Consider the following 17,293-nt stretch of genomic DNA (forward strand, 5'->3'; position numbering starts at 1 on the left):
CTCGGCATATGGAGGTTCCCAGGCTAGGGGTTGAATTGGAGCTGTAGCTGCCAGCCTACACCAGAGCTACAGCAATATGGGATCTGAGCCGAGCCTGCACCTACACCACAGCTCACGGCAACGCTGGATCCTTAACCCACTAAGCAAGGCTAGGGATCAAACCCACAACCTCATGGTTCCTAGTCAGATTTGTTAACCACTATGCCAAGATGGGAACTCCAATAAAATGTTTTTAAAAGATTCTTTTTGTCTCAACTGAGTTCATTGTAATGTTGTATAACAATGAAAGATTAGGAATAACAAAAATGTCCATCAAGAGGATAATAAAGAATGTATTATGTTATTATGTATGTATGAGATACTAGGCACTTAGTAAAATGAAACAGACCTATATGTATTGATATAAAGAAAAAAGTTGGAGTTCTGTCATGGCTCAGTGGTTAACGAATCCGACTAGGAACCATGAGGTTGTGGGTTTGATCCCTGGCCTTGCCCAGTGGGTTAAGGATCTGGCGTTGCCGTGAGCTGTGGTGTAGGTTGCACACCTGGCTCAGATCTGGTGTTGCTGTAGCTCTGGCGTAGGCCAGCGGCTTCAGCTCCTATTAGACCCCTAGGCTGGGAACCTCCATATGCCGCGGATGTGGCCCTAGAAAAAGACAAAAAAAAAAAAAAAAAAGTCAAGGGACGGACCTATTATTTATCTGTCATAATTCGTTAAGGAAAAAACCCTATGGAACACGACTAGGTATAAATGTTTAACACTAGAAAGTACCTTGGTATCTATCCATCAAGCCATTATGAGTGATTTCATCTGAGGAGTGGAAATGGAGAATGTTATGACTTTATTTCTTTTTATATTTCTATTTTGTGATAAAACAGTAATGATATTGAGGATTGTAAAAGTAGAAGGAATATCAACTTTTTACCTATTCTTACTCGTCTTCCTCTCCTTCCTCTAGCTTCTTGGACTACAATCTTTGCTTTTTTCATTTTCCTTCTAAACTCTAGCCACTCTAACTCAATCTCTTAGTGAACGTCTATCTTAATCCTGTTTATCCCTCAGGAATCACCTTTGGTTCCTTGAGATGCATTCCTGGATTACTCGGATATATTTTATTACCTTCCTCTGTGTTCCCATGGCACCCTGGGAAATCTTTCTTAGTCACTGGTGTCTAGGGCAGGAGCTGTTATTTGATTTTGTATTCTGTGAACCTGAGCAGAGTACCGTGCACATGGTAGAAATTCATTAAAAGGCATTTCGGTGTTAAAATAATAAAGCATAAAATTTAGAGTAGATCTTCTTAATACCGGCAGGTCCTTTTGTGCAGGTTGTCATATTTTGCTATTTTTCTTGAAGCTCTGTGTGAAGAGACATGTTTTAATTAAATTTCAGTTTATATCTCAGGATGTGTTGAGTTTATATTGATAGGCTATCCTAACAGAACTCCAGGCAATTTATTTAAATATGATTTATTTAACATGATTTCTTTAATTATAATTGGAGAACAGGAGAATGATAATTTCATACTTCATTGTAACCCAAAACAATGCAGGATATTTTGTATAATATCTCCAAATGCATTAATTAAAGAAAACCTGCATTTATGTGCTTTGAAAATGTGTTATGTTGAATCAAGCAGAAGGATAAACAAAAATTAATGTTTCTTCATGTAAATTGCTTGTTTAACAGTTTGTTTTCTTTTTAGGTTCAACAGATAGATCGAGTGGTAGAAGTTGTGGAGGAAACAATTAAAGGTAATTGGTGAAAGTGAGATAAGCACATTATGTATTATTTGAACTGTATTATAAAAATACTACTTAGGTAACATTTGTTAAGCATTTTTATGAAAGTTATCTTTGGTCAAAATCATAAAATTTTGTCCTTGACTGCTTTGTGCATTGACCATTCCAATGTAGGAGGCATATACTTGGTTGGCTTATAAATGAGGTCAAGTCATAGTCTTTTTAAAACAAAAAAAATCTTATTTTTATTTTAGTGTAAAATAGCTTTAGTTTGAAGTTCAGATCAGGAAGACAATTTAATCAATTTTAGAATAAAGTTATGCTTCTATTTGCATTGTTTTTCCTGGGATATAATTGACATTTTATGTTTTTATATCACATAATCATTTGTAGCTATCCTTTCTGAAAGTACTTTTAACAGTAGTATTCAATTTTTCTTTTTCTTTTTTCTTTTTTTTTTTTTTTTTTTTTTGCTTTTTAGGGCCATACCTGCAGCATATGGAGGTTCCCAGGGTAGGGATCTAATTGGAGTTGTTGCCGCTGGCCTATGCCACAACCACACAATGCCAGATCTGAGCCACGTCTGCGACCTACACCACACTCACGGCAACGCTGGATCTTTAACCTACTCAGCCAGGCCAGGGATCGAACCCGCAACCTCATGGGTTCAACCTAGTTGAATTTGTTTCTTCCGTGTCATGACAGGAACTCCAGTATTCAATTTTGTTTCTTCTCCTTGTATAATTTTTGTAGTTACACCAGAAAATAGAATTATGCTTTGACTGCTTCATTAGCCAGTGTTCCTTGAAACAGATTTTTATTGAAGCCACTGAAGAATAAACAATTCTTAATTCTGTGGCTTAATTTTAAAATATTTATTGTCTACTCTTCTGTTAGAGTAGTACAAATGAAAACTGATGAAATGATACTAAAATAAGTTAAATGGATTAAGGTTCTCACTTAATTTTTTTTTTTTGTCTTTTTGCTATTTCTTTGGGCCACTCCTGCGGCATATGGAGGTTCCCAGGCTAGGGGACTAATTGGAGCCGTAGCCTCTGGCCTACGCCAGAGCCACAGCAACGCGGGATCCGAGCCGCATCTGCAACCTATACCACAGCTCACGGCAATGCCGGATCATTAACCCACTGAGCAAGGGCGGGGACCGAACCCTCAACCTCATGGTTCCTAGTGGGATTGTTAACCACTGCGCCATGACGGGAACTCCCTCACTTAAATTTTTAACCATTTTTAGAGAAAAAACCTACTACATGGAGACTAAACAACATGCTACTAAAAAACCAATGGGTCAATGAGGAAATCAAAAAGGAAATTAAAAACTACCTTGAAACAAATGATAATGAAGACACAACCTCTCAAAATCTATGGGATGCTGCGAAAGCAGTGCTCAGAGGGAAGTTTATAGCAATACAGGCCTTTCTCAAAAAAGAAGAAAGATCCCAAATTGACAACTTAACCCTCCACCTAAATGAATTAGAAAAAGAAGAACAAAAAAGTCCTAAAGTCAGCAGAAGGAAGGAAATTATAAAGATCAAAGAAGAAATCAATAAAATAGAGACTCAAAAAACAATAGAGAAAATTAATAAAACCATAGCTGGTTCTTTGAAAAGGTGAACAAAATTGACAAACCCCTGGCCAGACTCACTAAAAAGAGGAGAGAACCCAAATAACCAAAATTATAAATGAAGAAGGACAAATCACAACGGATACAGCAGAAATACAAAAAACCATAAGAGAATACTATGAACAACTGTATGGCACAAGTTTGACATCTGGAAGAAATGGACAATTTTCTAGAATCTTACAGCCTGCCAAAACTGAATCAAGCAGAAACAGACCAACTGAACAGACCAATCACTAGAAATGAAATTGAAGAGGTCATAAAATCACTCCCTACAAATAAAAGTCCAGGACCAGATGGCTTCACAGGTGAATTTTATCAAACATATAAAGAGGAATTGGTGCCCATCCTCCTTAAACTCTTTCAAAAGGTTGAAGAAGAAGAAATACTCCCAAAGACATTCTATGATGCCACCATCACCCTCATTCCAAAACCAGGCAGAGATACCACCAAAAAAGAAAACTATCGCCCAATATCATTGATGAATATAGATGCAAAAATTCTCAACAAAATCTTAGCCAACCGAATCCAACAACATACCAAAAAAATTATACACCATGACCAGGTTGGGTTCATCCCAGGTTCACAAGGATGGTTCAATATACGCAAATCAATCAGCATCATACACCACGTTAACAAAAAAAAGTCAAAAATCATATGATCATCTCAATAGATGCAGAAAAAGCATTTGACAAAGTTCAACATCCATTTATGATCAAGACCCTCGCCAAAGTGGGTATAGAGGGAACATTCCTGAATATAATCAAAGCCATTTATGATAAACCCACAGCAAATATAATCCTCAATGGGGAAAAACTGAAAGCCTTCTCACTCAAATCTGGAACAAGACAGGGATGCCCACTCTCACCACTGCTCTTCAACATAGTTTTGGAAGTCCTAGCCACAGCAATTAGACAAACAAAAGAAATCAAAGGCATCCATATAGGAAGAGAAGAGATCAAACTGTACTGTATGCAGATGATATGATACTATACCTAGAAAACCCTAAGGACTCAACCCCAAAACTCCTTGAACTGATTAATAAATTCAGCAAAGTGGCAGGATATAAGATTAACATTCAGAAGTCAGTTGCATTTCTGTATACCAGCAATGAAACATTAGAAAAGGAATACAAAAATACGATACCTTTTAAAATTGTACCTCACAAAATCAAATACCTCGGAATACACCTGACCAAGGAGGTAAAGGACCTATATGCCGAGAACTATAAAACTTTAATCAAAGAAATCAAAGAAGATGTAAAGAAATGGAAAGATATTCCATGTTCCTGGATTGGAAAAATCAATATTGTAAAAATGGCCATACTACCCAAAGCAATCTACAGATTCAAGGCAATCCCTATCAAATAACCCATGACATTTTTCACAGAACTAGAACAAACAATCCAAACATTTATATGGAACCACAAAAGACCCAGAATCGCCAAAGCAATCCTGAGAAACAAAAACCAAGCAGGAGGCATAACTCTCCCAGACTTCAAGAAATACTACAAAGCCACAGTCATCAAAACAGTGTGGTATTGGTACCAAAACAGACAGAGAGACCAATGGAACAGAATAGAGAATCTGGAAATAAACTCTGACACCTACGGTCAGTTAAACTTTGACAAGGGAGGCAAGAACATAAAATGGGAAAAAGAAAGTCTATTCAGCAAGCATTGCTGGGAAACCTGGACAGCAGCATGCAAAGCAATGAAACGAGAACACACCCTCAGACCATGCACAAAAATAAACTCCAAATGGCTGAAAGACTTAAATATACGACAGGACACCATCAAACTCCTAGAAGAAAACATAGGCAAAACACTCTCTGACATCAACATCATGAATATTTTCTCAGGTCAGTCTCCCAAAGCAATAGAAATTAGAGCAAAAAGAAACCCATGGGACCTCATCAAACTGAAAAGCTTTTGCACAGCAAAGGAAACCCAAAAGAAAACAAAAAGACAACTTACAGAATGGGAGAAAATAGTTTCAAATGATGCAACTGACAAGGGCTTAATCTCTAGAATATACAAACAACTTATACAACCCAAGAGCAAAAAAACCAATCAATCAATGGAAAAATGGGCAAAAGACCTGAATAGACATTTCTCCAAAGAAGATATACAGATGGCCAACAAACACATGAAAAAATGCTCAACATCGCTGATTATAAGAGAAATGCAAATCAAAACTACCATGAGATACCACCTCACACCAGTCAGAATGGCCATCATTAATAAATCCACAAATAACAAGTGCTGGAGGGGCTGTGGAGAAAAGGGAACCCTCCTGCACTGTTGGTGGGAATGTAAACTGGTACAGCCACTATGGAGAACAGTCTGGAGATACCTTAGAAATCTATCCATAGAACTTCCATATGACCCCGCAATCCCACTCTTGGGCATCTATCCGGACAAAGCTCTACTTAAAAGAGACACATGCACCCGCATGTTCATTGCAGCACTATTCACAATAGCCAGGACATGGAAACAACCCAAATGTCCATCGACAGATGATTGGATTCGGAAGAGGTGGTATATATACACAATGGAATACTACTCAGCCATAAAAAAGAATGACATAATGCCATTTGCAGCAACATGGATGGAACTAGAGAATCTCATACTGAGTGAAATGAGCCAGAAAGACAAAGACAAATACCGTATGATATTACTTATAACTGGAATCTAATATCCAGCACAAACGAACATCTCCTCAGAAAAGAAAATCATGGACTTGGAGAAGAGACTTGTGGTTGCCTGATGGGAGGGGGAGGGAGTGGGGGGGATCGGGAGCTTGGGCTTATCAGACACAACTTAGAATAGATTTACAAGGAGATCCTGCTGAATAGCATTGAGAACTATGTCTAGATACTCATGTTGCAACAGAAGAAAGGGTGGGGGAAAAAATGTAATGTATACATGTAAGGATAACCTGACCCCCTTGCTGTAGAGTGGGAAAATAAAAAAAAAAATTAAAAAAAAATTTTAACCATTTTTGTTATAAATGGGAATTTTGTGTTTAAAAAATGATCTATTCCACCAAGTTGAGATTTTTTTTTTTTTTTAACCACATGCTTTTCCTGCTGGCTTGTATTTACTCTCTTCCACATACTTTTATTCATTAATTTTGGATCTTTGATTTATTAGATGACCACAGAATATGAAAACTTGAGAATATACCTATCTATAGACTATAGAATATAGTCTTCATGAAATGCCAAAATAAAACAAAATATTATGGTTAAAAATTGTAGCAGTGGAGTTCCCGTTGTGTTGCAGTGGTTAAAGAATCCGACCATGAGGTTGCGGGTTCTATCCCTGCCCTTGCTCAGTGAGTTACGATCGGCGTTGCCGTGAGCTGTGGTGTAGGTTGCAGATGCGGCTCGGATCCCGCGTTTCTGTGGCTCTGGCGTAGGCTGGCAGCTGCAGCTCCGATTAGACCCCTAGCCTGGGAACCTCCATATGCCGAGAGAGTGGCCCTAGAAATGACCAAAAAAAAAAAAAAAAAAGAAAGAAAAATTGCAGCAGTGATAATTTTGATTTTTTTTTTTTTTAAACTATGCCCCAACCCCATCTTGGAGGGTCTAGAAATACTAGCATTTTTTATGCTATCAATCATAGTGTGGCAGGCACCATGGTAAGCACAGAGTAAGTCATTTAATTTTCAGCAGTACCGTGAGGTGAAGTGAGTCTCTCTATTTTCCCCATTTTTCAGATGAGGAAGTTGACATAGGGCCATTCAGGTAGTATGTTAAGTGGCAGAGTTGGAATCTGAATCTAGGCAGTCTGACTCTGACGCTGTGCTCTTAAATTTGACACTCCATTCGCATCCCATTATGACTGCTCCGCTCTCTGCCAGTGGAGAATCTTTGCCTTAATGGTTGTTCAGTTGACCTTCTTAAAGCAGTGCTTTGGGATGCTTGAGGGTACTGTTGCTTGAGTACCGGCATATACCAGCTCTAAATATTTTTTTAAAAAATTAATGACTGGATTTTGAAATGGAAATGCTATAAAATCGGGTCGTGATGATCATTGTGCAACTATAAATGTAATAAAATTCATTGACTAATTTAAAAAAATAAACTCGGAACTTGAAAAAAAATTTTAGGAGTTCCCGTCGTGGCGCAGTGGTTAACGAATCCGATTAGGAACCATGAGGTTGCGGGTTAGGTCCCTGCCCGTGCTCAGTGGGTTAATGATCCGTCGTTGCTGTGAGCTGTGGTGTAGATTGCAGACGCAGCTCGGATCCCGCGTTGCTGTGGCTCTGGTGTAGGCCAGTGGCTACAGCTCATATTCGACCCCTAGCCTGGGAACCTCCATATGCCGCAGGAGTGGCCCAAAGAAATAGCAAAAAGACAAAAAAAAAAAAAGAAAAAAATTTTAACAATGAAGATCACATAGGATATGATGACTTTCTTGATGCAACACCAAAAGGCACAGTCCATGAAAGAAATAATAGATGAGCTGAACCTCATTAAAATTAAAATCTTTTGCTCCGCAAAAGACGTCAAGAGAATGGAAAGACAAGTCACACGCTTCAAGAAAATATTTGCAAAATATGTATCTGATGAAGAACTATTACCTGAAATATACAAATAACTTAAAACCCAACACTAAGAAAATAAACAACTTGATTAAAAAATGGGCCATGACCTTATCAGAAAACTCACCAAAGAAGATATACAGGTGGAAAATAAGCATATGAAAATATGTTGCACCATATGGCATCAGAGATAATACCAACCAGTGTCTTTCTTCCAAGAGCGAACTCATTAGCACAGATTCAGATGTGCTTGAAAGAGGCTTAATAATAACAAAAGATGCTCCTCTCTCTCAGGAAAGCTTGAGAGTTTTAGGAGATCTGTATCAGGAACCAGGGATGGTGACCAAATATGTACTTCTTATATCACAATGTCACAGAAGGCCTGTCGCCTCCAGTGTAGGTTAATATGGATAGCTTCCCACTGAAGAGATTTGCCTAAGTGGATTCATTGGAGAGATTGAGTTGGATTTAATTGTGATAGTCTACAGCAAGAGATGAGTTGAAGATGAAGTTGATATGGATGTTCATTGGCTGGTTGGTTTGAGGTTGGGAAGGCTGAAGAATTACATTTTAGGGATGCAACAATTTTAGAGATGGAAGAAATAATTTTGGTAGATGCCCTTACTTTGCTGATAAGGAAGCTGATCCAGGAAGGGGTTAAGTGACTCCTATGAGATCTCTGGGCTAATGGAGACCTGGGCCTATTGGTGAAATTCCCCTTCTTCATTTTCTGTTGCCAATACTTCATTTAGACAGCACAAATTAGTGGTCTTTGTAGTGGTTAACTGCTTCTTGGTTGTCTTTTGGTAAGTTAACTTTTCTTAGACTCAGTTTTCTCAGTTTAAAATGGAGAGAATAAGACTTTTTTGAGGTACCTTGGCTATATTAAGGGAAAATCATGTTAATATTTCTTGATTACCTCCTTGATACTACCTCCTAATACTTAGGCTGCTGGAATAATCTATCTGATCTTTGATAGCAGTGACTCTCTTTTCAATCAGACCGTATATATGGCTCTAATTATCTGGGATGATTTTATTCCTGCTTGTGGTTGCCTGTTACCTACCAGAGTAACTTGTGACTTCTACCTCAGTATACCACTTTCACTGTTTCTTCTGTTAATTCCATATATACATCTGGACTGTTTGATGTGTCTTGTGTTGTATTTGCCATTTGCTTCACGTTCATTTGGGATCTTGAAAAGAAGTAGATAAATCCTCTTTGCCCTCCAGATTGATTCTCCATGCTTCTCCACCTTGATATGTGTCCATGCAGGCAGACCTTTGTGGACTTCATCAGCTGGATACTTTCTCCAGTTAGAGGTTGGAGCTGTGACTGGAGCCTGAGACAGAATTTGTTCCCCTGTCTCACTCCCTCTTTCCCTGCTCATCCTAGACTGGTTGAGTTCCTTACCAGAAGGTCATAGCTCATGTCAGGTGGCCCTCTCTATTCATCTGTTTCTCCAGGTTCCTATGACTCCCTTTCCTTTCCTTTTTCAGTCCCAGAGATGAAAACAACACCCCACAGTTGCTAGCCTGAGACTATTGGATTGTCTCTTGTTGGTTTTCCTAACCTTGCCAAATTTTAGTAAATAGTCCCTTTATTAAAATCTCTTCAATTATGCAGTGTGCCATCTGCTTTGCTGGGACCCTGATTGATAAATGCTCCATGGAGAAGAAGGCTCTGCCCAGAAGGCCAGATGGAAAACAGCCTTTCTAGGGGATTTTGCTGTAACTCTCTTGTTTCCATATTTGATTCGTGTTGGGCTCTCTTCATATGTCTTCCTTGAAGGCAGTTTGCACATACAGCCTCTGCCACAGTGTGTTTGCATTCTTCTCATGTTATCTAAGTAATGTTTTAGAAAACGTATTATTATGATACATTGGTGATTAAAATATTTATATTTATTATAGTTACAATAAAACCATACAAAGTATATGGCATTTATATATGTTGGAGCAAAATGGACAATTTAAGTTCATCTGAATAAGTTCTCATTCTTTTGTTTGTGGCCTGAAAATCCCATCCATTTAAAGCATTTCCTTTAGGAGAGACCATATTATAATGATTTTAGGATTTTCTTTTGTATTATCTTGATAGTTCAACAAGATATATAATTAAATCTAAGGGAAGAAGGACAGTGTTTAAAGGATTCACATTTTTTTTCTTTAAAAAATACTCATATATATCTTAGTCTTCATTTACATGGTCATTAAGGATTTTTGTTGTTGTTGTTGTTTGTTTTTTGCTATAAAAGCTTTGAAGGAAATATAAATCTGGAGATTTCTTCTGATATATGTGTATGAAGTCCTCTAAACAAAAAAATCCTTAAAAGAAATTCTTGTCTTTCTAAAAGAGTCTAACAGGTGACTTAAGACAAGTGATTGCAAATAAATTTTGTGTATTGAAAATAGAAAATGTTTTTACTGTTAAGTCATGCTTCTTCCCTAGTCAGTCTCTAATAAAGGAGGCCTCTGTTGTTTTAGTATGTGTGCTGGTATTTCATTTAGTCTAATTCCAGATGCCTCCAGTGTTGGGAATTCAAGGCTTTCCCAATATGGTACAATCTGCAAGTTTAATTGATTTTCCATTTCCAACTTCTCAGTAATTGATGCGATCTTGGATTTGGCTGACCTAAATTCCCAGGGTACTTCACAAACAACTCTTTCTTATTTAACACATTGCTATTAATCTTCACTCTGTCAGAATTTTACTTTGCATTTGATGCTGATTTAAAGTATAAACTCTTTGTAAATTGAGACTACAAGACGGAACTATTTCAAGTGTGGTTTTTATCTGTGTTAATGACTTAGTAACATCCCTACAAAGTCCAGTGGAGATTTACTTGAGGATGTTTCCAAACTTAACAAGTGAATTGAGCTTAGATATGTAGCTTGGTGCATCTGGGATAATACTGGACTTCATAGAAGCACATCTGCTTTTTCAGTATTTGCTTTTCAGTAAAACAATTTTCTTGATTTTCAGAATGTGCTTTAAAAGGATACTTTTATGCGTCCTCTTATAAGGTATAACCTTTTGATGTAGTTACTGTAGTCTGGATGTGGTAGAAAAAGTTGTGCCTTGGTTTTATGTCTTGGGAACACTTCACAGTCTCACTGGTGTAATTAGATAGGTGATAACTTCTGCCTTCTGACAACTAAAAGGGCCAGAAATTTGTTTCTGTTACTTGGGTCTTTTTCAGTGAGCCCATTTGTTTTAAGTTTATGTACCGTGTTAATATGTGATTAGAATTTGGTAAACATTGCACTTTGCCACCTTCTAGGATGTGTCATTTTATGTCCTTTCCAGTCATCTTTCCTTCTCTCCCCTTCGTTGGTTCCCCCTAAATAACTGTAGTCCTCTAGCTTTACTTATTTGTCCTCTGTGCTTCTATATACATTATTTATAGAATGAATTTCTTTCCTTTTTTTCTTCATTTGTACCTCTTTTAGATATCCTTTTTCAGATCATAATAATTTTAAACATAAGAACAGGCAAATTTCTTTATGGCCCCAAAGAGCAAAGTTGTATCGTAGGACTGCAAGTTGATTTTCCACATCACTTTATTCTATAATGGCTGGTTTGTAATAATGACTGGACAGGACTGTTTATTAGAGAAACCACCATGTCACATCTTGTCTGTATTTCTATAACTTATGACTTTATTAGCTAAATTATCAGTCTTATTTCCAGCCACAAAAATACTAAGAATCCCATTATTATCTACTACAAAATAACCAATAGATGTTCTTGAAAGAGTCTTCTTTAAACATTTTAAATAATTTTGTGTATCTTTTTTTAAAAATAAAAGTAGTTAAGTATTTATGTTTCTGCCGTTAAAGCTTTTAAAACTCAAGTAAATGCTTAAATATGTCCCCCAGGTGAATTCTGCTCTGCCAGCTTCAGAATTGTTTTATATATTTTGGTTTGTCTTAAATTTACACTGCTTTTTTGTGTTCATCACTTAAATTTCCTTTTTGTTCAAAGACGCATTATCTTATGGTTTGCAGCCATCTTTTATTATCAGTGCAGTTTATTGATATGAAGACTTGGGTATTTCATTAAGTTTGATTTCTTCATTCAAGGGTGGGAATGGTAGGGTGCACAGTGTTGAACGGTTTGTTAGGTTGATGATCGTATTGTCGTTTTCACATAAGGCCGTTATAATGGTTCACTGGATTTAACTATTCAAAACAAGGGAAGGAAATTAACTTGAACCTCTCAGCCTTCCCATGACCTAGTCCTTATGTTAGTGGTCCCCCTGATCTGTCTGGTAGAATAACCCCATCCTTCCTTGTTTAAATATTAACAAGGACTTACCTGCTGTACAAATTGGATTTATATGTTAACTCTTTGCAAATCTTAATACTGCCTTTGCAGATTGGATCAAGGTGAGACTACAAGTATTTTTGAATTCTCTAAAAATGAATTATGGTAGAAACTTTTGTGAAAACTGTTAAATAGTTTATAAAGTTTGAATATTAGTCATGTCTATATATTAATAATTTTCATTTCAAGTATTTGGTATTCTCAGATATAAGAATTTCTTAGTCCCAAGGTTCAATTTCTTTTTTTATAATGATTTTTATTTTTTCCATTATAGCTGATTTACAGTGTTCTGTCAATTTTATACTGCACAGCAAGGTGCCCAGTGACACATACATGTATACATTCTTTTTTCTCACATTATCATGCTCCATCACAAGTGACCAGACATAGTTCCCAGTGCTACACAGCAGGATCTCATTGCTTATCCATTCCAAAGGCAATAGTTTGCATCTATTAACCCCAAATTCCCAGTCCCTTTCCTCTCCCTCTTGGCAACCACAGTCTGTTCTCTGTGTCCATAATTTTTTTTTTCTGTGGAAAGGTTCATTTGTGCCATATATTAGATTCCAGTTATAAGTGAAATCATATGGTATTTGTCTTTCTGTTTCTGACTAACCTTACTTAGTATGTGAGTCTCTAGTTCCACCCATGTTGCTGCAAATGGCATTATTTTGTTCTTTTTTATGGCTATGTAGTATTCCATTGTGTATATATACCACATCTTCTTAATCCAATCATCTGTCATGGACATTTAGGTTGTTTCCAGCTATTGTGAATAGTGGTGCAATGAACGTGCAGGTGCATGTGTCTTTTTCAAGGAAAGTTTTGTCCAGATATATGCCCAGAGTGGGATTGCTGGGTCATATGGTAGTTCTATGTATAGTTTTCTAAGGTACCTCCATACTGTTCTCCATAGTGGTTGTGCCAATTTACATTGCCACCAACAGGGCAGGAGGGTTCCCTAAGGTTCTAATTTCTATTTACTAGGATTTATTTAGTAAAAAATGCCAAGTGGATAAACTATCCTGCTTTGAAGCTCTTGTAGAAAACATGAAAATTAATATAATTTTAAAAAAACTTTAATATTTTTAAGTTCTTCCTTTATTGTAGCTAGCTTTTTAGAGAATTGGCATGTGGTATACTGCTTTTATACTCTGCCTGCATATATGTGCTTTATTGCATATCTGGAAAAGTTTGTGTTCATTTAAAGAACCCACTATTTTTATTTAGAAAAAGGTAATGAGAATAATTGGGATTATAAACTTAGAGAAAGTAATCCTAGCAACTTATTATGTTTTTTGAGTAGAAGGTGAAGTTGTAGGTTGATTCTGATATTTTTCTGTTTCAGATTGACTGGTCTTAACACAATAGGAAACTGTATTGTATTGGCAATTCTTTAGTTCTTGATACCTGGTTTCTGTAAAAATAGAAATATAAAGTGGAAACCAGTTAATGTTAGAGGTATATTATCTAAAACTTCAAGAGCAAAAATACATAAAAATTAAGAATTATGATCATCTTTGAAAAATTTATTCAAAAGCAAATATTTTATTGCTAGTAAAATCATACATTATATCACAGCCAAGTGAAAAAACTGGCAGCATAGAGTAATTTGCTTGCTCAGATGTAACTAGAAAGGAAATTTAAATCTGATTTTCTCTCTTTCTTGAAAATTTTGACTATACAAGAGTTTTCTTAATCAGACAAGTTGTAGGATGTCATTTATTAGGTAATGTCACTGACCTCTCCTTAGAAAAGTTAATATTATTAGCAATTGGTATAGAGAAAGAATGCTCAAAAGTTTTGTATTGAATATTTGAACATGTGTGTCTTTTCATTTATTTTTTAATTTTTTTTTTTATTTGATCTTTTTGTCTTTTCTAGGGCTGCACCTGCGGCATATGGAGGTTCCAAGGCTAGGGTCCAATAGGAGCTGTAGCCGCTGGCCTATGCCAGCACCACAGCAATTCGGGATCCCAGCTGTGTCTGTGACCTACCCCACAGCTCAGGGCAATGCCGGATCCTTAATCCACTGAGCGAGACCAGGGATCGAACCCTCAACTTCATGGTTCCTAGTTGGATTTGTTAACCACAGCCATGATAGGAACTCCCATATCTTTTCATTTAAAAGTTCATTCTAGGAGTTCCCACTGTAGTGCAGTGGGGTAAGAATCTGACTATAGTGGCTTGGGTCATCTCAGAGGTGTGGGCTGATCCCCATCCTGCCTCATTGGGTTAAACAGTACATAACCATAGGTTGCAGCTGTGGCTTAGATTCAGCCCCTGGCCCAGGAACTTCCATACGCTGTGGGCATTAAAAAAAAAAAAAAAAAAAAAAAAAAAGTACCTTCGAAGTTCCCGTTGTGGCGCAGTGGTTAACGAACCCGACTAGGAACCATGAGTTTCGGGTTCAATCCCTGGCCTTGCTCATGGGTTAACAATCTGGCATTGCCGTGAGCTATGGTGTAGGTTGCAGACACGGCTCGGATCCTGTGTTGCTGTGGCTCTGGTGTAGGCTGGCAGCTACAGCTCCCATTAGACCCCTAGCCTGGGAACCTCCGTATACCGCGGGAGCGGCCCAAGAAATGGCAAAAAGTCAAAAAAAAAAAAAAAAAACTACCTTCTATAAGATTCTACAAAGCATATAGCATATGTGCAGCAGTTACTTCTGATACTGAGAGAATAAACTAATTTCATTTACTTACTAGTTCGAGGGGGGAAACTCATTTGCAGAATCTTCCAGTTAGGATATCAACTGGATGGATTTTTAAGTAGAAGTTTATCAGTACTACTGTTTTATAACAAAGCATACATTTTATTGAGTAATAAAGAAACAGTAATTGAAATGTCTTTATAAAAGATGGTTCCTAACAAATTAAACCTTATTGTAACTCTGGAAATTCCAGTGCACCCTTTCTTTAAGCTGCTCTGATGTGTGGTGCTGCAATAGATGAGCACCGTGGATTGAGAATAGGAAGAGCTGAATTGAAATGCCTGGTTCTACTGCTAACAGTGTTGCGGTTAAGAAGCCACACTGACCCATTTCTTGGGTCGTAAATTGAGGTGTGGAAGGTCCCTTCAATTCTGAAATTCTAGGAATGTTGGAGTCTGCAATATAAACCAAGTTTCCGAGCCCTCCATTAGAATGGGATGTTGACATTTTGGACAGTGATCTCTAGCAAAAGTTAGTATGATGTGATCAGTTTTTCTCACATTCTAATCTTCACATACAGAGTTTACCTTTTTTTTTTTTTTTTCCCATCTTTTATCTTTTTAGGGCTGCCCTCTCGGCATATGAAGTTCCCAGGCTGGGATTGAATCAGAGCTGTAGCTGCTGGCCTACTCCACGGGATCACAGGACAGCAACACAGGATCTGGGCTGTGTCTGTGAGCTACATACACCACAGCTCATGGCAACACTGGATCCTTAACCCACTGAGTGAGGCCAGGGATCAAACCTGCGTCCTCATGGACACTATCAGATTTGTTTCCACTGAGCCACCCATGGGAATTCCAGATTTTACCTTTTCTTTCCCTCTGCCTTCCTACTTAGAAAATGAAGTTGAAGGCATTTGTGGCAGACCTACCATGCATTTTTCTTTTGTATGTCTCTCTCTCTCTTTCCTGTGAAGAAGGTCTCTAGTAAAGCCCATTTCCCTGACTCCTTTGCCTTACTCCATTCCATAGTAATCCCATCCTGCGTGGCTATAGGCCCTGCACCTCCCAGTGTTTGCTTCTCTGAAGTAACTTTCATTTCTTCCTTGGGACATGTTTATTTTCAGGACTCAGACAGGCAGTTTTCATCTTGGTGACTGGCATTGCTGGGGGAAAAAAGTAATTTCAGAGGATTTAATGTAAGGTGTGAACATCACCTGCAGCAGTGATTCAAGGTGTTACCTAGGAGAGGGACTCCTGCCAGAGCTGAGAGATGGCAGAGTGGTTTACCAGAACCTGGGGAAGCTGGAGAAGCTGGGGGTTGCCACGTCACCCTCCTCTAGATTCACTGTCATTGTGAGCCACTGGTATGGCAATAAGACCCTGTCATGTCCTGGGGTGGGAAAGCAGTCCTGGCTCTCTGGGCACCTGTGCCTAGACTCACCCAGGGTCATCTGCTGTTCTTCTCTCTTATTCAAGAACTTGAATGGGAATGCAAGGGGGTGATTTGATAGCAATGACCTTGAATCTACTTTCATTTATATACTTAAAAAATCTTTCGCAAATCTGATTATCATTATCAGTGCAATTATTTGTGACCTATTTCCTAGCTCTCCAGAGGTTTAAAAATAAATGGGATCTGACTTTAACTTCCAGTGTTGAAAAGTTTTAAAAAATCTCCTTGCCTTCTTGCTTTCGAGAGAAACGTCATTAGCATTATGGGTCTTGATAGGATTACAATTGCATTAATTATAGTAGCAACTGTAATTAACTTCTGTCTGGCTCTTTGTAGCTTACCCTTTCGTATACATTAATTCATTTGTACTCCACAGGAACCCTGCCATTACTGATTACACAGTTGAGGCAGCATTGTACTATAATTTGAAACCCAGTCCTCTAATCTCTCGTTCTGTACATTCTGTTAAGCTGCTTACCTTGAATGGAGGGAAGTGAGTAAGTGAGACCCCTTGCTCTTCTCTCCATCCCTCTGCCTGTTGACTGAGGTCCCTGCTCACCCATTCCGAGTTCCTTGCAGAGCCTCACGCACACATCTTATTCCTTCACATTTCTTCTTCCTCTTCGATCTCTTTTTCCCTCTCCCCCTTCTCAGTTTTACTTGCCATTTTATTTTGTGCCAACACAACAGCTTATTATTATTATTATTATTATTTTGGTAAGGAGTTAATAAAGATTTGTTACATTAAAAAAAATTCTGAAAAGATTTATCTTCTGTAAAGGTGCTTGAGGTAATGCGAGTAAAAGTATTCCTTAACTGTAAGCAACCAATAAATAGCTAATCTAAGAATTAAAAAAAAAAAATAAGAGATTCCGTAGAGGAAATTCTCTTGGGTGTGTTTTTTGAGGGTAATTTTTGAAG

The 17,293-nt window shown here is 37.7% G+C and overlaps 1 protein-coding gene across 10 annotated transcripts in view; it reads left to right on the plus strand.

The window, feature by feature from the left end:
- The window catches only part of CDKAL1 (CDK5 regulatory subunit associated protein 1 like 1), a 658,999-nt gene that overhangs the window by 188,382 nt on the left and 453,324 nt on the right, over positions 1 to 17,293 (plus strand). For all 10 annotated transcript variants that reach the window (XM_005665616.2, XM_005665619.3, XM_005665620.3 and 7 more), the window contains one exon: positions 1,707 to 1,755. In XM_005665616.2, the coding sequence (XP_005665673.1) occupies positions 1,707 to 1,755 (49 nt within the window). The remainder of the gene's footprint in view (positions 1 to 1,706; positions 1,756 to 17,293) is intronic.

Source organism: Sus scrofa, chromosome 7, assembly GCF_000003025.6.
Source record: "Sus scrofa isolate TJ Tabasco breed Duroc chromosome 7, Sscrofa11.1, whole genome shotgun sequence".
NCBI classification, from domain to species: domain Eukaryota; kingdom Metazoa; phylum Chordata; class Mammalia; order Artiodactyla; family Suidae; genus Sus; species Sus scrofa.